This window comes from Anarhichas minor, unplaced genomic scaffold (genome assembly GCF_050575085.1).
Source record: "Anarhichas minor isolate MPS153535 unplaced genomic scaffold, ASM5057508v1 ptg000010l, whole genome shotgun sequence".
Taxonomy (NCBI): Eukaryota; Metazoa; Chordata; class Actinopteri; order Perciformes; family Anarhichadidae; genus Anarhichas; species Anarhichas minor.
This window is the reverse complement of record NW_027466456.1, coordinates 1,203,749-1,224,547: the sequence shown is the minus strand read 5'-3', so window position 1 is coordinate 1,224,547 and position 20,799 is coordinate 1,203,749. Positions and strand designations below refer to the sequence as shown.

Here is a 20,799-nt window from a genome sequence, read left to right as displayed (position 1 = left end):
AAGGCTTTGTCCTTTGCTTTGTCTTTGTCGTAATGCTATTACTTTGTTGAGAGGGACCCTTCGCCCTGGAAGCTCTTTCGCCTTCCACACATCATGCATGCAGGCTGGACGTCAACATGTACTTCATGTGCCTTAGATTTAAAGTAAACTGTTTATTGACTGACTTAGTTTCATATTTCTGATAGCTGACATTTAGCTGAACTAATGGCCGACTTCATAAATGAGGAGAATGAAGGAGATCTTCAGGATCAAGTAAGATGGGTTTGCTTTTACAGCCTCGCTGTTGGAGTTAGGACAACTTGGCAAGTTGCGTTCAAAGTCTTGTTTTGTGTGTAGTACTTGAAAGAAGCCTGCAGAGAGCGCATGCGCCAAACAGTACCTGTGTGGCAGGTGAACCAGAGGTCCAGCAGCAGGCGGTTTTAAATTAGATCAAATAGCACTGAGAATAAATCCGTTCACGCTTACACATCTGAAACAACACACACACGCACGCACACACACAGTCTGCAGGTTGGCCCCAAGGTGTCTGGCTTCATTAACACAATATACAGGTGACGTCTGAAGCCCAGCAGGTGCTGCACGGTTCACACAGACTCCACACATCAGCACAGTGCGTTGTGTGTGTGTGTGTGTGTGTGTGTGTGTGTGTGTGTGTGTTTTGGTGATATTTGAGAAACAAGGAGGGTTGTTTGACGGTGCAACTTGGGACATTTTGTGTCTATACTGCATTATACACATACTTACAATGTGTTATAATCTGCTTATATAACTGTTTAATTATAGTAATGAACATTCATAATGCTTTATAACAATAACCATAACACATTATTAAGCATTTTATTGTGACTTATGAGGTCAAGTATCATAAGTGCCGGTCACTCACTGTAAGGATCGTAGTATAGTTCCCATAGTTGTAATACATTATAGTATTTTTATAATGCATAATAGTCACTGTTATAATGCATTTGAATGTGATGTAAGTTACTCTAAGTGGTCATTGTTTGCTTTAAATATAGTAAAAATGATTATACAACTTTTTGTGTGTTCTTGCATAGATTCAATGTTCATTTTTCACTTAACTTAAAAAAATATCTTACTTAAAGCAATGCTGCAACTACATATGTACTGTACAGACATGAGAGCAACATAGCGTCTCAGCATATTTCCCCAAAAAGTTGAAATATTGCTTTAAATGACCGTCTGGGTTTTGCAAACATCACCAGATATTTATTCTTTCCGCAAAGTCAAATGTTTCTGTCTGTGACTAAACTGAGGTTAGTTCTAGTTTAAAGCTACTAGAGGAACTTTAATTGTGTGTTGGTTCTGGCGGTCCCTGTGGATGGAAGTGGTAGTGTTTCTGAGCATCAGAGTCCCTTTAGGAAACCTCTCACTTTACTGCAGCGGGGTCTGACAGTCTGTCCCCGCTCAGTTCTGGTTCCCCCGTGCCTCCCTTCCCTCCAGCGGACAATTGTGTGCTTTTGATGTGTCAGGTTGCAGTTGGATTTAAATGATACATTTTCGCCTTCCGCACATCACTAATCAAAAAGTCTTCATGGATCACTTCACGTCGACGCCTATGATGGATGTTTTTGCTTTGTTATTGCTTCCTCTGGTTTAGATGGAAGAGGTCGAGGCTCTGTCTTCCATCTATGGAGACGAGTGGTGCGTCATAGATGAAGCGTCCAGAATATTTTGCATCAAAATATCCGATGACTTGGAGGAGTCAAAACTGACAGCATGTTTGCAGGTAGAGAGAAAAATAATCATATATATTTATTAATCAAAAGTTTCTGGCATTGGTGTTTGTTTGAAATCCAGTTTATTACTTTTAAAAAAATATTCTCTCTTATTGATCAGATAATTCTCCCACCTGATTATCCGAGCGCCGCTCCGCCCGTCTACCAGATGAAGTGAGTGTATTTGCCTTTCAAATGTAATCTCCGCACAGATCTGCTGAATTGATAGAACATCCCACTCGTCCTACTTGATAACCCTCTGTTTGCTCTCGTCTTTTCTAGTGCAGCGTGGTTGCGAGGCCCTGAGAGGGCCAAATTGGCCAGCAGCCTGGAAGACCTCTACGTGTGAGTGCTCTCTGACTTAACCACCAGGAACCGCAGGGGTGATATTAACCACAACAACAAAACGCTTCACGTGATTGTTTCTACCGTACAATTAATTTGTCTGGTCTGTGTCTCTCGGAAATAATCCGCCCACATCATTCATTTCATTTTTCGACAGGGAGCATGTAGGGGAGAGCATCCTGTACCTGTGGGTGGAAAGAATTCGAGAATTCCTCGTGGAGAAATCCCGGAGCTCAGGAACAGGTGAGGTGTGACAAATGAAATTCATCGCTTGAGGGACACACTTACTCAGGCAGTTTGTGATGACTTGAAATCACACTTGGCTGACATTCATCGCATCAGCTTTACTCAGCAGAACCGGAGGTTGCTGCCTGGTATCAACCTGTTCTCATTCCCGCAGGACACACAGGACCCTTTGTGTTGACTTATTTTAAAGTCCTGTGTTTGTATGACCCATCCACCCAATTTCACCCGTCAATATACTACGTCATCACATTCCAGGAGCATTTTCTCTGAGCGTCTACTAAAGACGTGGAATGGGTTTACATTGTTTACGTCTCTCAGGCGATAAAGGGGCGGGACAAAGCGTCTGTATTTGACGCCGTGGGATTGAGACCCGAGTGGAAGTAAATGATAACATCCACACATGTTAACAGCTTGGCTCTGATAAAGCCCACTGTTTATCAGCAGCTAAATTATTAGATCGTTTGTTATAAAGAAATAGTCGTATCAGGAATAATCTACTTCCCTACCCGTGTCTCTAAATGTGTCTTCCATCTTACCTCTGCTGAGATGTTCCTCCATTAGTACCACCGCTATCTGATGTGGTCTAAAGATGTGATAAGATGAGCACAAAGGCCGGTCGGGTGCATTAAAGAAAGAAAACCTGCTGGGTCTGACTTTGAGTGACTGCATTGAATTACGATCAATATCTACGTAATGGCTTACCTCGGCAGAATCCTTTCAAGTGTAAAAAGAGTAAAAGATACCCAAATTACATTTCTCTACAAGTGTCACCGTGCATCAGTGTTTTCTCGGGGAGTCTGATCCGTCTCGGTTATCTGCGGCCGAGTCCCGGCGGTATCCATTATCCAGGCCGACTCTGCTCTCTTTTGAGCAACAAGCCTGAAAAGTATTAACTGCCCTCACTGTTATTGGCTGGTTTGAATTGTCCTCTCTCTGCGATTGATGTGGTAATAAGTATAACCGGCCACAGCACTCAGAGGAGCCAGACTGACACCTTATTGCCATTCAGCTGAGACGGACGTGGTTGAGAGAGAGTGTGTGGGGGGGTTGATGAAGCTAGAAATGCACATTACATAGAAAAGGAAATGAAAAGGGAGCAAACATAACAGAGGACATATAATGATGATAATGAAGTTTGGTTTGAAGGAGACCAGAAAGGGATGAAAAACATCAGAGAGACCAAAGGTTTGTTCACCTAAATATGAAGTCACGCCTTACCTTTCATAGATTATTATGTGTAGATAGATGGTTATGATAGTTTCTATGTGTGTATATGCACGCGTAGAATAAACACTACAGGTGTTACTCAACTTTACATTGTCGCTTTTAAACCAGTTCAACTTTGATCATGTATCAACCTTCTAATGTAGAACATTAAGGAATTAGTCTGGTGATGTTCTATACTTTTTTATCATCAAATCCACATCAAAATACTTTTAAGACAGCAAATGTGATTGTATCAACATTTTGTCAACTCAGATCTGCTCTGAGGAACATTCAGAGAGATTTTAGTGAGAAAATAAAACAATGAAAGTGACTCTACTGCAGAGCACCAAATGTGAAACAAGCCATGGCTGAAAATGATCCCAAACTAATTCAGTAATCACACTTTCCCCTTTTTCAATGAAACTATATATTCTCTTCTTATCTTCAGTAGGAACCATTGGGCTTTGGGGTGAAAGGCAGTGGAAGTTGGAAGGTATTGAGGGACGGACAAACATATTTCGTGGGATTTTGGACTCGGAGCGCAGTGTTCAAATTTGCGTAATCCTTGCTCGGGCTCTAATCCTTTCTTCTGCTTCTAGTAATTGGTGTCATCCATTATGAATAGTTTGTCGTGGTATCATAGGTCATGAAGCCAGTTTGGTGTCAATGTTAAGGTCACGTAATGGTAATTTAATTTGGTAATAAATTGCTCAGTAGGTGTCATTTTAATGACAAGCGTCCTTGTTTGTAGACGACTCAGTGAAGACCTTCAGGCCTGAGGTTTAGGACGAAGGAAACAAACCTTTCTCTAAAGGACACACACTACAGGTGAAGAAATGTTCCTTTAAATATGCAAACAAGGTTCATTGTTTTTGTAATTAAATATGTGCTCATTTACATACATCACCAGAACAGACAATAGACAACGTAGTGAAATAAACAGCTGAATGTGTATTTAGGATGTTTTCTCTCCTCTAGTCTGAAAGAAGACTAACAAAGTAAAGTGTCTCACCTCAACAAGAGTTCATGTTTCTTACATGACCGGCTGCAGTGGATCCTTCAGAGAAGGTGAACATGACGGCTGAAGAGGAAGTGGATGATGAAGACGATGAAGACGTACCAGACTTCAGGACTCTCAAGCTCAACACAGAAAATGTACATCTTTTCATGGATCATGCAAACGGTACCGTCCACTACAGTTTGACACACTTTAGTTGCGTTAAACATGAAACACAGCTTATTGTAAAATGCATCTCTCTGGTTTGTAACATCTTGTCCCGTAGATGAAGAGGCTCCTCCCATAAAACATGGAAACACCATCACAGACCGACGCAGCACCTTCCAGCCTCACTTGGCACCTGTGGTGACTCCCAGACAGGTACAAAATACATAAATGACAAACCATGAAGACAAATGGCTAACGGCAGCTCGTCCGAGTTCCAGTAGCAATGACTTCATGGAGATCTTTGAGATAAATGTGCTTATTCACGCAGCGATTTCACAAAGTCAAACATCATCTGGATCGTTGCTGCACGCTCATCTCCCTCTGTGGCTCTGTGGGAACGTACCGGCTCGTCCTGAAAGCTTCCACCTGCTCTGGAGTGCTATTTAGACAAAAATATTTACTGACGCAGCCGTCCTCCAGAGAACAGATGCACTGAATAGACTGTGACCTGCACAGCATTTACATACACGAAGCGTTCTGTTCAACCAAAGATATAACTGAGAAAAAGACCGAGAAAAGTGGAGACTTGCTCACTTTTGAGGCTTTTTATCCCGAGCAGCTTTATTTATTTGTTACTGTATGGAGGCCCAGAGAGTTCAATATTCAATAATTAAATCAGGCATTGTAAAATAAATAAACACATTCATAAATTGTGTAAAATAGATATACCAAAAAATTTAAATTATTGAAAGAATTTATTCATTTTTTTTTACCTTTGTGCATACACAAGTAAAACAAAAAAATTGACATTGAAACTCACAACTGCAAAGAGTTAACTAGTTATGCAGTTTACAGTAACTTTTGCAATAATTTACATTATTGGTAATAAAATAATACAGTCTTTATTTTTTAATAAACTTAATCAATGACACCTATTTTTATGTTACACTTGATTTTGTGATGTCATGATGATGCTGACTTTAATTGAATTAGATTACTCTGGTTTTGTTGTTGCTCTAAAGCTACAGAGGATCTCATCTCACGATCTTAAGAAAGGAGCCATACGATTGGCTGGAAGGTGAGGGGGGCGGTGTCTAGGAAATAGACCTTGTGTGGCCCGCTAATTCCTTCTTTTTTAAATTTCCAGTGTTGTGTCTTACTTTTCTGTAGCTACTGCTAGCTAAAGTAAATACAAGTAAGAAGTCTCGTCCCAGAACGGTTCACACGGCCCGCTATACTTTTCCTGAAGTTGGAAACACACGTCCACATTCTTCGGCGCAAAGTTACATTCAGTATTAAATAGAATAGAAAGGTTTTGTTGTTATTGTACAGAATACAACTAAATCAGCAGCGCCAGACGGCATGTTGACGTCACAAGTTGTCGTCTGCATCACTTTTCAAAGTGACTTGGTTTTTAAATTGACTCCTTGCTCACACCACACGTCCACTCGGGGTTCAGCATGAAAGCAGTTTATATTTAACACTGTGCTGAGGTAGAGATGAAAAAATAAAGAATCCTCAAGTGGATGTAAAAGGCATGTGAAGCGAGGAATGACGTCACGGTGTTCCTCCCGTCGTGTGTTGCAGGTTAAAATGGTCCTGGGGAAGCTGTATGAGAACAAGAAGATTGCCAGTGCCACTCATAATATTTATGCATACAGGTCAGTAATGTCACTGATACTGTATACGACCCGAGGTCTGTCATTATCTCACTATGCACACCGTGCTAACACTCTCAGGTCACTGCTCCAGTGTGTCGGTACAGAACACGTGACGAGTGGAGGCCTGTACGTCTTCTCTAAAGGGCACATCACTGCTCAAAGTTCAACAAAAAGAGAAGGCTGATGGCATAGTGGGTTATATGAATAGACGTGTGTGTATATGTCCCGTGTCTGCCTGTATTTTTTCGTCAGTATGATCTAATGAGGTCGATGTGGAGCCGCTCATGCACCGACTGGGCGGTCATTACCGCTGACATTTAAAGTTGCTGCCGGTGTGTCACGGTATCACTCTCTTACCAAAACGTCTCAAGCTGTTACGATTCTGTCTGTTTGTAGGATTTACTGCGAGGACAAGAACAGCTTCCTGCAGGACTGTGAGGACGACGGAGAGACAGCGGCGGGGGGGAGGCTGCTCCACTTACTGCAGGTTCTCATTTCATTAACTAAATATTGACGCCACACAACAGATCATTCTTTTCAGCTGCGTACTTAAAGCTACTGCGAGGAACTCCAGTGTTGACTTTGGCGGTCCCTGTGGAGAAGAGATGTAAAAATGATATAATAATAATATCTTTGTTCATATAACACCTTTCAAAAACAGTTACAAAGTGCTTCACATAAAAACAAATACAAAAAAAAACAGCAATATCAAAATAAAAGTAATAAAAGAGCAACATACGTAATGAAATAGTAAAACCTCTGAAACTGAATAAAAACTAAAATCATTTGAAATCAGGGAAGGCATGCGATTAAAGTCTGATAGAGGATCAGGACTACACTGACACTGGTTCAGGACCAGTTAAAAGCTCCTCACAGTAACTTTAAATGCATGTTGCATTTGTCTAAAAGGGAAAAAGATCTGATGAGTGAGTCAGTGCAGCACACATAAAGCTTTTGCCCAAAATTAATGTTCCAAACACATTGTTAAATTTGCCAGCTTCATCCAACTGTCTTTTGCCTTCTGCCGGCTGAGTTGGCATCTGTTCTCAGCCGCCTTGTTCATTTTCACCACCAGCACTATTTGGCCTCTACTGTGGCTCTTAAATTGTTACGAGTAAGCAGGTGTTCCACACATTCTGAGAAATCACTTCTCTGTTCTGTGGTAGTTCTCTACTAGTCTGACGTGAGCTTTAAAGCCAACACAGTATATGTATGTGATATTAAACTATATATTGTGTACGGAAAACACAGACGGTATACTATGCTCATGCTAATTGTACATTTTACACCATAAAAGTGATATTTTTACAGATATTTAAAAAAGATATTTACTGTTACTCATTCCAGGTGATGTGACGGCAGGTTACTTCTCCATCAATGTTGATGATTACTATTTCACCACCTGTAAGGCTGAGAGGCCTCTTTGTCAGTTCACATGGGAACATTTTGTGCTATCGTGGCCTAAATATAAGATGTGAGGGGAGATGTGGTCCAGGAAACATGTTGGGTAAAAAACCAAAATGGATAAAACAACACATGTTGGTTGCAGGGCTGCAATGAGTATTGATTTTTAAATTAATGTTCAATTTGCTTTATCTGTAAGATGATGGCAAATGTGAGAGAACGGTGACAGTCGGCGACAATGTTCATTAAAAAAAGCTTCACCGCAGCAGGCACAGATGACTTCCTGAGTCTCTCTGAAGAGCACCTGAGCTTAACAAGCCTGTCGCTAAAAATACTGAACAATTAGCATATTACTCTTGAGCTTCCCTCCCTTATCTGTGCTCCATGATCATCTCTAACGAGTCAGGGGCCAAGCCAGTAATGGATTCTGCCTTCCTTATCATTTTAATATAAAATAGAAATAAATAAAGTGGGAGGCTTGCTAACACGCTTTGATAAAACTAGGTGCCGGAGTCACCTGATATAACATCAAAAGCTTCCTGAGGAAAAGCAGCCTGGACCGAGTCCTTTTTATTAAAGACGGTGCTGTGTCCCAGTTCATTTCCTGTTGCAGTTAATGGTTGCATCCAACGCTAATGTGCTATTTAGTATGCAAAAAAGTCTGAAACCTGAAACAAATTGTATTTTTATTCACACGAGAGTATGCTGAACGATGCACATATTGAGTTTGTCGTGCAGTTTTAAATTTCAGACGCAGCATCTGTGAATGACAATCAGCTGACAGTGTTGAAAACAGCTGCAGCGACACAGGTACACAACATAGAAGAAGTCTACTCTAATAGAAGTCACAGGTTGATTGTGCAAGTATTGCATCACTTCCTGTTAGTATACAATGGATTAGTTTATTGATTTCTTGTAAACTAACACCTCAAACTACGGAAGCCCTGAGATGCAAGTGAGAAATTCATGATTGTTTTTTCTCCATGTTCTCTAAACACGAGGTGCATATATTGTGTGTAAGCAAGTTATGCAAATGAAATCTCTTCTGGAAGAAAACAGGAATGCTTTTAGAAAAATGAGAAAAGCAGCAGATTTGACACATTTGAGAACTGTATTCAGCAAATGTGTTTGAAAAATGACAAACAAACCTGACTAATTGATCGAGCCCCTTGAAAACGCAACCAGAAATGAGGAGTTTGTAACATTTGATGTTGACTAATTAGCGATTACATCATCATTTTTAGGTTATTTCTTGAATTGCTCTTAGCTTGTTAGGGTTGATTTCATTGTCGTACATCACCTTCATGATCTCTCATGAAGTTAAAACCATGATGTGAAAATTGCAGAGCCAAACAATAACTTATCTTCTTGAGAAAGAAATATCTCCACATCAGTGATTGGCTCTCGTATAACACCACTCGTATTTACATAATGTGTAAATGTTCCCCTCTGTGTCTCTCCAGAGTCAACGATAGCAATTTCACTAAATCTTTTCATTCCGCATCTCAAAGAGGCACTTGTGCTGTCAGATGGCGTGATGATTCACACGCACACACACACGCACACACACACGCACACCCACATCACACTGGAAGGTGCGATTGTCCACACGCTTTTTGTCTCGCTGTAATATTGAATGAAGGCCAGTGAAAGGTTTGTTGAGCTCGGCGTTGACTTGAAGTAGTTCTGTCATTCTCATTACCAGAAGGTGCTGAGTCGCATCACAGCGCCTCCAGATGCGATCCATGACTCGTGTCAAAGTTCATACTCATTTGTGAGATGACTGCAGTCGTCCGTGCCAGTGTGACCCTGTTGGAGGGATAAATTATTGGGAATTAGTGCTTTGGATTCTCGGTGAATGTGTGATCCGCTGCACAGAATTCAGATGAATCAAGCTGTCTTTGACTAATTCAGTGTTTCCTTCCAAAACAGCACTTAAAAAAACGCATCACTCTGCACTCTTTGGCCCGAATTTGCCTTAATTACTTAGAAGGACGCACTCTCTATTAAATGATGGATGCTTGTCCAGCAGTGTGCGTCTTTTAAAGATGTCTTTCATGCTTCCAGGTGAGACCTCAGCCCCAACATGTTTGGCATGTCTTCACACCATAGACAACAGGAAGTGGTTTGTGGACTGCCGTTTTGGAGCCTCGAGTTCCACTTTTCGGCCTTCGCCATCTTGGATTTTGGCTGGCGCCATCTTGGTATTTTGCAACCAGTGAATGGAAGTGACTATATTTGAAATGAGAAGGAATGACATAGAGATGCCTTATACGGCTCTGTTAGAGACCTGTCAATCACAGTAAGCCCCGCCCTAAATCATACCCTGCTTTATGTCTGTTTGACTCTAAATGGACCATAATGTACTAAATGAACATCATGCTGTATTGAAGAAGACGTGAAACTAGAGATTGAGACCATAAACTCATGTTTACAATGTTTACTGAGGTAATAAATCAAGAGAGAAGTAGAGTCATTTCCTCAGACTTCTATACAATCAGACTTCTTTTTGCAAACAGGGGAATTGCCCCCTGATGGATGAAGGCACTTCAGCATTAGCTTGTTTCCCATAATTACTCCCCCTGCAGGAGGTTGTGGCTTGCAGAGGGAGTAATTATGGGAGAGACCATAGCAACGAACCAGAGGCACCAGAGCGATCAAGTCACCAAAAACGCCATGTCTGTGATCAAATACTCCTTTTTTTTTTTGCTTTGGAACATTCATAACTGAGTGAAATTACGTGGCAGCCATGGTAGGAGCTGGTCGGATTCTCCAAAATGCGAAGGAAAGGTGCTTAAATACTTCCTATCTTGTCTCCTTCGGCAAAGGTCACTGGACCATTCTTTACCAAAGGAAAGGAGATGACGCCGTCACACAACTCCTTTCGACTGCACCTCGACAGACCCACGTCAGTAACATCCGCCAATGCAGTCGGATTCTCTCAGCACAGCCATTTTCTTTTCCTTGACAAACCTCCTTCACATATTTCCTTGACGTCATAATGTTTTCAATCAAGGTCTAGGAAAAGTGGTTTGGAAAAGACATGGGATTTAATATATATATATATATATATATATGTGCTGCAGTCAAAGAGTAATATATATATATATATATATATATATTAATATATATATATATATTACTCTTTGACTGCAGCACATATCTGCTTCTCTTAACCTAATGTGGACGTACAGTATAGATTCGAGCAGATGAAAAGACTTCCTGCAGCTGACTGACCTACTGTATCTGGAGTTCCTGCTCCATCCTTCAGAGCAACACACTGATTCATCTTCCACTTGTCACACTCTCAGCATACTGAGCAATTTACATGAAGCGCTTTCTCCTTCATCTATTCTTCTCTAATCTCATTCCTCTCCACAAGCCTTTCTTCCCGTTTCCTCATTTAGATTTCTGCCTCTGAATGTGGAAGTGTGTCGTAATGAATAAAAAGAAAAAAAGGATCTGATTAATAGTGTCAGCAGCCAGATGTGGTCTCCTCCAATGACATTGCACTTTCTGTGTGGGTGTTGCTGTGCCGGGTCAAATTCTCGTCTTTATGTGACAATTTGGGGCGTAACTTTGTTTATTTGATATTTATTAGGAGAGTATTCATGTCAATTTATCCTCTGCGTGTTCGGTAGAAGGAGGCAGGCCATGTTATAAGCTTAGCCCAAGGAAGGTAGTGAAAGGTTAAAGGTTAAGTGTACGGTATATTTAGAATATTTTCACAGCTGTACCTTGCCGTCAGACAGCCCCTTAGGACGGGTAACTGAAGCCGTTGTAGTCATCTATGCTCCCTTCGAAGCCACAAGAATCCATTGACTAAAACATTTGACCTCACAGAACACGCGAGTTGCTGGTCTACCGCTGCCTCCGTCGGTTAAGCTTAGTTAATACTCGCCTCAGCGAAGCCGGCGTGAGCGCCAGAAAATGAGGTGATCGCGCAAAAAGGGACGCAAGAACGGACGCAAGAGCGCTTGTTTGTGCACCTCTGAATTTTTGTAACTTGGCGCACACAGGGACACGTGTGTGTCACGTGACAAATAGTTCACTGATAAAAGCACTATTTCAATTTCTTAAGGTCTTAAAAATCTTCATCTGAGTAAGTCATTTGCTGCCAAATCAAATGGTTTACAGGATATTCAACCTTTGTTTCTTTATAATGCATTTCACACTCGACTTGTTTCTGGGCAGTGTTTGTACTATGGCAATAAAGTAGTCCATGAATATGAGATATGAGTTTACAGATGATCACGATCCCTCCTCGTCATCGTGGAGGTTGGTTTATGGCTTTTTGCTGGTTACACCTTCAGTCTATGAGCATATCTATGAGTTACACTCGCTGTCTTTTTGATTCTTCACACTTCATTTTGTTTGAACGCCCTCTGGCGTTCCAGAGAATAATGCAACAAACAGCGCAGAGAGTATAAACGCCTCCGTTCATGCTCAGAGCTTGCACGCCATCCAGGGAGGATCACACTACGATGCCAAGCGCGAGTACAAACAAATGTGCGTTTGTGTTACTGTGTCACTTTAGTGTTTTAAAAGGTTTGTTCGGATTCATCCAAAGTCAAACAACAACACAAACAAACTAACCGATCAAGGCAGCGGTGGACCAGCAACTCCTGTGGTCTGCAAGGTAAAAATACTGTTTTTCTGACTGGAGTCTGGTGGCTCTGACGACAACATAGATAACAGCTTGAGTTCCCCTCAGAAAGGTCTGTCTGACAGCAAGGTGAAGAGGTGAAGACATTCTGAATATAGCTTCACTTCAACTGAGAGACATTCTGTTAGAGTCTAACATACGTCCTCAGCAGAACATCACTTTGCTCCCGTGCTGGTTCTCCTGTCTGTTTCTATGAACTCATCTACTGTAGTAGAACCCTGACTGTGGAGGAGAACCTCATACATACACACACACTACAGAACATGTGAACTATCCCTTTAATATGAAAATATTGAATAGAGCAGCTTTAATTAGAGTTTTTTTTCACTATTATTTTGATGGTGTTTTTATGACTGCCCCTTTAATTAACTGGTCTTTTTTTGCTTCGTGGATTCTAGTTTGATGTTGTTTTAGTTGACATTTATGGTTGTTTTGTGGGTATTTATATCTTTCATAAACAGCGTTGGTTGATTACGATGGGAGTGGTGTAATCTCCATGATTTCATGGATGATACATCAAACCTTGAACCTTCCCGTCTTTGTGCTGCTAACCTCAGCTAAACATTTCCTGGAGCTAGACACTGACACTCAAAGATGAAAGGGAAATTACATTTTCTCGTGTAACTCTGTGGAGGATAGCCAAATAGAAGAATACCCGCGCATATTCAGCTTTAGAGTGACAGCTGATGGCCTGAGTCAGATACACTTAACGAAGATTTATCAACCACTGGATCAAATCTAGTGTGAAATATCTGGCCTCTTGAAAATGGTTGTCAGTGAAGGGTGTTGTGTCACATATTTATTGTATTTGTCACCGCCTTTCTCAAATTCCCACTCATTTCGTGTCTCACCACAGATTCTGGACGTGCGTAATGTCGCGGTGGTCGTGTCTCGATGGTACGGAGGTATCCTTTTGGGTCCGGACCGCTTCAAACACATCAACAACTGTGCTAGAAACATCCTGGTTGAGGAGGGATACACTGCCTCCACGGTGAGACACTCTCTGGGCCTCTCAAACATCGCTATCATCTTACGCTGACACATCATCGGTCAAATTTGACTTTGCTGTCACTTTTCTGATGTTGGGAATCGTCTGTATCTTGTAGTTTTTGTAGCATTTTATACCTTTTATTTGATAGTGATAATGGAGTGAGACAGGAAAAATGTGTTAAAAAGAGTCGGGGAATGACATGCAGCAGACAGTCGGTCCAGCCGGGAATCAAAACGGGGACTCGCTGCTCAGGGCATTGACGTTTCCTCATACAATGGTTCGTATGATGTCTTACAAACTTAACTTAGTTAGGTTTGCAAGCGCCTTAGCTAACAACAGCAGCTTGCTAACATTAGCTCGCTGACAGCTAACTTGTACCATTGTCATGTTAGTTATAAACTGCACCCCTGTTAGACATAGGTTGGTAAAATAACACTTTGATAAGCTGACATCTGATGTTTTTAGCTAGCTACAGACGTTTTGTTCGCGTTTCAGCGCTTGGTTGCATATTGCGGCGCTGATTCTTTTCCTCTCCAGTGGGTGTGGTTTTCACAGTTTGACACGTTGCGTTCTGTGCAGGCGGCAACTTCCGGTAAAACTTGCATTCTCTCTACTGACCACCAGGGGGCGACTCCTCTGGTTGTATGGAAGTCTATGAGAAAATGACTCTACTTCTCTCTTGATTTATTACCTCAGTAAACATTGTAAACATGAGTTTATGGTCTCAATCTCTAGTTTCAAGTCTTCTTCAATACAGCATGATGTTCATTTAGTACATTATGGTCCATTTAGAGTCAAACAGACCATAAAGCAGGGGATGCTTTAGGGCGGGGCTACACGGTGATTGACAGGTCTACCTGAGACGTATACGGCGTCACTACGTCCACTTCTTTATATACAGTCTATGGTTGCGTTTTGTCTTTATATGCGCCCATGTGGTATGCGCCCTAATCACTTGGCTATCAAGTCGCCCCGGTATCTTGAAGTTTAATCGGCCTTTACCCTAGTGTTCCCTAGAGATTTTCTTTTTTCCCCTTTCGACAACCAATCCATAGTCTGAAGTTCAAAAAAGAAGACAGTCTCAGACAGTATATAGCTACAGGTTATAGTGACACATAGATGCATTATTAAACCACAGAGGGTCTGTTTCCACAGTAACTCTTCAGCAGCTGTCACATTAGGGATACGGCTTCATTTGAAGTGTCTGCTGGCCACATGTTCTGGAGATCAAACACTCTCTCCTCGCTCTCACCAGCCTGAAGTTGGGTCTAGTCCGCTTTGAAGTCGTCTTTGTGTATTTCGAAGTTATTCCATTGGTAACGTGATTGACCTTTGAGGTGCTGCCTCGGATAGATTAAAGGTACCGAAAACCCACTCTTAAAAAATATCCAACTTCAAAACCCCATCAGCTCTCAGAACATGATTTTATTTCCACCCCGACAGCAAAGGCTGGGTTCCCCCTGTGGACAGCTAATTACGGGCCTCTGCCCGTGAACGGAAGGACTTCTCTGCAGAATAGCCTGATTATAGTTCATCGAGTGGTTTTAAAAAACAACCAATAACAGTTTAGAATTGATTTTTAGAACAAACTGCTTGGTGTTAGTTGCCTGAAGCTTGTCTAAAGCTTTGATTGACAGGTCAAAAAAGCAAAGCAATCATTGAGTCCTGATAAAAATCTCCAGGAGATGGGATTTTAAACACCCTGAAAATTGCTCCACGATGCTCCTAAGATGTTTAAAACGTCAATAAACAACGTAGTGACATGACGTTAAGAGGTTAAGCTGGGGTCAAATGTTATACTGGGATTTTTTTGTTGTTACAGGTTTGATAATTGTGGAATAAAGCTCAGTCTGGGCAGTTTCGTTATGTACAGAGAGAGCGCGGTTTCAATGGAAGAAATTCAGCTAAATGATTTGCCGACCTTAATAGAATCTACTGCGACTCACCGGTGGGTCCCGACCCGGCCTCTGGGAAACACTGCTTTAAACGACCAGTGTGTAGAATTAAGAGGGATCTGTTTGCAGAAATGGAATATAATATTCATACGTATGTTTTCAATCGTGTATAATAATCCCCTGAAACGATCGTTTTGCTTTCGTTAGCTTAAAATAAGCCGTTCATATCTACAGAGGGAGCTGAATGAACTTAGATTAATGAACTCTCGCTGCCTAAACATTCACACACTCACAAATACTATATGTATACAATTTATACATATCAATGTTAATCATATCACTCTTATCTTGTACTGTCCAAATATTTGGACAAATTGTATTTTGCTGCTTTGGCAACATTGTTCTTGATACTTTTATGGCAATAATGCCTCTTTGATTTTGAATGAAGTTGCCGAGACTCTTGGCAACAAGAAGCATAGATTGGAAAACTAAATGGGACCCAGACTTTGATCCTTTAGGTACACCGATTTAATCTGTAAGATATGTTGTTGATGGAAATCAGAAACTTCCTATTGTCTGAGAAAGAAGCAAAACTATTTGAGTCAGTTCCTGAAATTCTGTCCAGGTGCCTCATTTGTATTTTTGAGGTAAAGTGTAAATTGGAAACGGGACAATTACTCCTGGGAGGAGAGAGTGACAACTATTTTGGTTGAATGCAAAATGAGATCAAATCTCTGAATACTTTGATTGGATTTAAGAGGAAAATAGAGAACCGAACCAGTTTCACACCTTCTCAAAGGTCTCTGCCAGTTATTTTTGTAGCATGTGAGTCACTCATTAAAAACAGTAACAACGCTACTTCCCGTTAGCTGGTAATTGGGAGGACAAGTGCTGGAGAATGACTGGTTTACCGCCCCATTGCAGACACCATATGAGATATGAAGGAGCAGCGAGCATATGAGAAGTTTCCACTCTGCTGTATGAAACAGAATTATCAATTAGACTTGCTTTTTGTAAAGACAAGGCTGTTAAAATGTGGGGCGGTCTACAAGATTGTTAGAGCAATAATTAGTGGAGGATGATTTATAAGAGTACTTAAGAATGCAATGTTTGGATAGATGCAATTGTTTGAATACATTGAGGGAATGCCAATCAGTACATTGTAATTTGCACATGTAAGCCAGGGACACTCAGCAGGAGTTCGGGGGAACATTGAGCAATGAGCTTTAAAACAGCTCTTAAATACTAAACATGTAAAAAGCTTTGGCACCATTAAGTGGAGCGCTAATGTAAGATAATTATGAGTCTGTTCATTCTTTAACCCTTTGCTCTCGTTTCACAGGATGAAGCCGCCAAATCTGGAGCGAAGACCAAAAGGCCAAAAAGCAAGAAGACAAAGTGAATTTCAGAAGAGGAAATAAAAGACTTTTGGCTCCAGAGGTTGTTTTTAGTGGATTCTGATGTGTCTTAATAGAGACAAACAGGGGTTTCTTGCAATTGCAAATCATTTATTCAAGACTACGACAGCATTCAGTGCTGCAGGAATGAGTCCTAAAACCCCGACATTGCATTTTTGCAGTTCTGGTTCCCTCGTCTCAAGTCATGTGGTTTTATGAATGTGGTTTTGGTTACATGCCTGAAATAAGGTCTGTGGTTAACACCTGCTTAAGAGATTTTAACTACGACATAAAATTAGTCAGTGAATACCTCTCTCGTGAATTTAAGCTTTTACGTGTCTTAAAAAAGGCAGCTGCTAACAAGTACCGTATTTTCCGCACTATAAAGCGCACCGGATTATAAGGCGCACCTTCAATGAATGGCCTATTTTAGAACTGTTTTTATATATAGGGCGCACCGGATTATAAGGCGCATAGAATAGAATAGCGTCGTAAGCGTGTCTCTTGAAAGGTGCCATTTTGGGGTCTTTATACACACAAGTGGTGTTGGACTAGGAGTAAGCACAGTACCGGTGTTTACCGCGGTGCGGCTTTGTAGTTTACCAGTTGTACTGAAACATTTTGACAGAGCGCCGTGTACAACCAGTATGGATCAACCAATTAACCAATTGATCCATATATAAGGCGCTCCGGATTACAAGGCGCACTGTCGTTTTTTGAGAAAATTAAAGGCTTTTAAGTGCGCCTTATAGTGCGGAAAATACGGTAGTTAAATGAGACGACTAGACGTTATCACGGCAAACACTAGTCCCACTTTAGCTTAGTGGTGGTCACGTGAAGTCATGTGACCGTGGTGAATTATTAGATCCAAGTCCAAAAGGTCCCACCACCTCTCCGACATAGAAGCAAGACACACAGACTTGACAGCTGTTTAGCCTCTTTTTGTAGTTGTTTTCTGACTCTTTGTAGCCGTTACAGATCTCTCTGTGGTTTTGTATCGCTTTGTAATTGTTTTTCCCCTTTTTGTAGTCGTTTTGTGTCTCTTTATAGTTATTTTGAGTCTCTTTGTGGTTGATTTGAGTCTCTTTGTGGTTGATTTGAGTCTCTTTGTAGTTATTTTAAGTCTCTTTGTAGTTATTTTGAGTCTCTTTGTAGTTATTTTGAGTCTCTTTGTAGTTATTTTGAGTCTCTTTGTAGTTATTTTAAGTCTCTTTGTAGTTATTTTGAGTCTCTTTGTAGTTATTTTGAGTCTCTTTGTGGTTATTTTGAGTCTCTTTGTAGTTATTTTGAGTCTCTTTGTAGTTATTTTAAGTCTCTTTGTAGTTATTTTGAGTCTCTTTGTAGTTATTTTGAGTCTCTTTGTGGTTATTTTGAGTCTCTGTAGTTATTTTGAGTCTCTTTGTGGTTGATTTGCCCCTTTTTCAGTCGTTGGGAATCTGTTAGTTTTGTAGTCGTTTTATTATAACTTGGGGTTATTTTGGGGTTCTCTTCTTGGTCGGTACAGGTCCATTTGAGTGACATTTTGTATAGTTGAAGGCCAGGGGGGGGGGGGGGGGGGGGGCCCTGACACTTTGGGCCCCTGGTCCTGTGTCTCATAGGCATGTTCAATCCATCCATGACTGTAAACCGTGATGTAGTTAATTTATTGCTTAACGTTAGCTTGTTACTTCTGCTGATTATATTCACGTTTCAAAAATCATAAAAGTGGTGTTCACTTGCGAACATGATCCTGCAAAACAAAACTTGTACGTTTTATAAATGTTTGTTTGCCACAGAGCTTATTTTCTGGTTTAATCCAAAATCTTGTGGAAGAATCCAAATGGCTTTTTATCGAAGGAACCAGTGTGATGCTAACTTCATCCCTGCAGGACTCTATTCAAATGTTGAACAATTGTTCTGTCAGCTGATCGCTTTAACTCAGACTCTACATTGCACCATTTTGACGGAGAAGCCTTGAAATGAGATGTTGAGAGTACAACATGTTTTCAATAAACAACCAAACCATGAGATTTGTTCCAAAAATATGACGATGACGTCTTTATATTCACACAAGGATTGTGTTAGAAAGCCACATAACCATTATGCTTGAATGAAGGATTTTGTTCAGAAGGCAGCTCTTGTCAGCCTTTAATTTGAAATGTTAATGCCCCATTCTGTCTCAATGTTAACGTGTGAATACTCGTCCTTGCAAGTGTCCATTCAGCCGAACCCGAATGCGGAAGAGATTTATTCACAATTCATTCAGCGTTTTTCCAGGAAAATATGATCAGACATCACTGCTCAACCGAATGAACTTCACTGGATGTCGTGGTCACAAACGCTCTCAAACCCACTCACATATTTCACATGTTCTCCAATGAATTTGACAAGCGCTTGAATTCCTCCGAAATATTCAACTTCTCACAAGTTGCCTTTACCCCCATCGTTGGCTCCAGTGGGATTGTGCCTCACCTCTCCGTTCTGCTGTCACTCTATGCACAGAGAGAGAGACGCGGTCTGCATGTGAACCACTCCAGGGCTGCAGAGGACTGCTTTCTAAAGAACATCCAGGGCATCACTCGGTAGTTTGATTGTCACCAGCACAACACCGCAATTGTGACGTAAGAAATAAATAAAAATAGACCTATCTGGTTATCTCAAGGGAATGAAAAGTGAACCCTTTATCCAAAGAGGACATTACATTTGAATGAGAACAATGAAACACAGAAGGCTGAGAAACGTCCTCCACTATCTGCGTACCAAGCCGCCTGCTCATTTCAACCACTGAGAGAATAATTACGGCTCATTCGCTTAACAGAGCTGCTTCTTTCCTGACGCTGTCATCACACTGAACCCATAATCTCAGCCCGTAATTATGTTCTTTTAGAGGCTTTTGAAGAACTCATTTTTCTGAAAATGCATGAGGAGAATAATTAACCTTTCTTCAATATAAAATTGAATCCATAACAGGAGATCCTGGGAGAGCGTTGGTGTAAGACATCCATTGTTAACAGCGAAAATTCAAGAACGTCAATATTCTGTCAAAGCATGCGAGTGAAACCACACTTTCTTGGTTGGTAGCGTTCCCGCGGTTTCTCTTGTGGTTTGATCATCTTGTTTAATCAACACCGATATGGCAGAAGACAGTGTACATCCAACTTCATACTGTTGCATTTTAAACGCTTAATCATGGACCCTATTATTTACACTATTGTTCTATATTGCAGTATACATGTGTTTCTATTTTTCTACAATGCACACATTTTTACATATGTCTTACTCCAATTTGTCTTGTAACTTATAACTACATTTATTTTAAAATGGAAGAACTGTTTCTGCTTCTGAACATAAATGTTACGCATGTAAATACAGTAATATAATTATAGTTAAAGTGCTTTTGATGATAATAATTACTGTACCGTCATCTTTGTCATTGTACGACAGAGTTGCACAAAGACATTTAGATTGTAGTCCCAATTTGCTACATAGGAAAGAAAACAAACTATATTACTATATACTATATTACTAACTATATTATACATGGAGGGAGGGGGGGGGGTTTAGGCGTCTCACAGCCAGAGGAAAGAAGCTGTTTGGAAGTCGGTGGTTTGGCAGCAGATACTTTAGTTTCTCTTTCCAGACGGCAGCAGAGTGAACCGGTTGTGGCTGTGGTGGGTTGAGCTCTTCACTGGCTGCTCTCACTATCACCGATGCTCAGTATAAATTTATTTATTTAAAAAAAGTACATGTGTAAATATCAAATAATATAATAAATATAACATTGAAAAAATAGATTGATAATAATAATACATTATATTCAAGGTTTATTCTGTTTTCATAACTAATAATGCCATTTTTCATAGCAGTGATGGTGTCAACGTGCCTCTCACCTGTCAGCCAGTCTCGAATGACTTATTTACTATATTTCATAATGTATTTTATTATTTTATAAACATTGAACATGTTGGGGCTCCAAACAAAAGCCCTCTTGATTTGTTTTGTCTTAATTAAAACATTAAGGACACTGCATTTGAAGGATCTGACTAAACTGTGATTATTAGAGTAGCTTCTTTTTCTAAAATGAATCTGAATGTCTACATTGATGTGT

The 20,799-nt window shown here is 40.6% G+C and overlaps 1 protein-coding gene across 9 annotated transcripts; it reads left to right on the top strand.

Annotated features, from left to right (window-relative positions):
- The first annotated feature begins 89 nt into the window (after nucleotides 1-89).
- On the top strand, nucleotides 90-20,726 carry impact (impact RWD domain protein). Of its 9 annotated transcripts, XR_012953054.1 has the most exons (13): nucleotides 90-252; nucleotides 1,619-1,747; nucleotides 1,858-1,910; nucleotides 2,019-2,081; nucleotides 2,239-2,324; nucleotides 4,585-4,716; nucleotides 4,817-4,911; nucleotides 6,286-6,359; nucleotides 6,756-6,846; nucleotides 8,502-8,573; nucleotides 9,831-9,967; nucleotides 10,592-10,671; nucleotides 13,286-13,345. XR_012953054.1 is itself a non-coding variant. In XM_076087382.1 (12 exons), the coding sequence occupies exons 1-12, from the start codon at nucleotides 205-207 to the stop codon at nucleotides 16,734-16,736; spliced, it is 1,065 nt and encodes a 354-aa protein (XP_075943497.1). In that variant the 5' UTR covers nucleotides 90-204; the 3' UTR covers nucleotides 16,737-20,726. The 9 variants fall into 9 exon arrangements, 3 of the variants coding, with proteins under 3 accessions (XP_075943497.1, XP_075943498.1, XP_075943499.1); XR_012953051.1 differs by lacking the exon at nucleotides 8,502-8,573; XM_076087382.1 differs by lacking the exons at nucleotides 8,502-8,573; nucleotides 9,831-9,967 and adding an exon at nucleotides 16,658-20,726 and having other exon boundaries at nucleotides 13,286-13,420.
- Nucleotides 20,727-20,799: the final 73 nt, after the last annotated feature.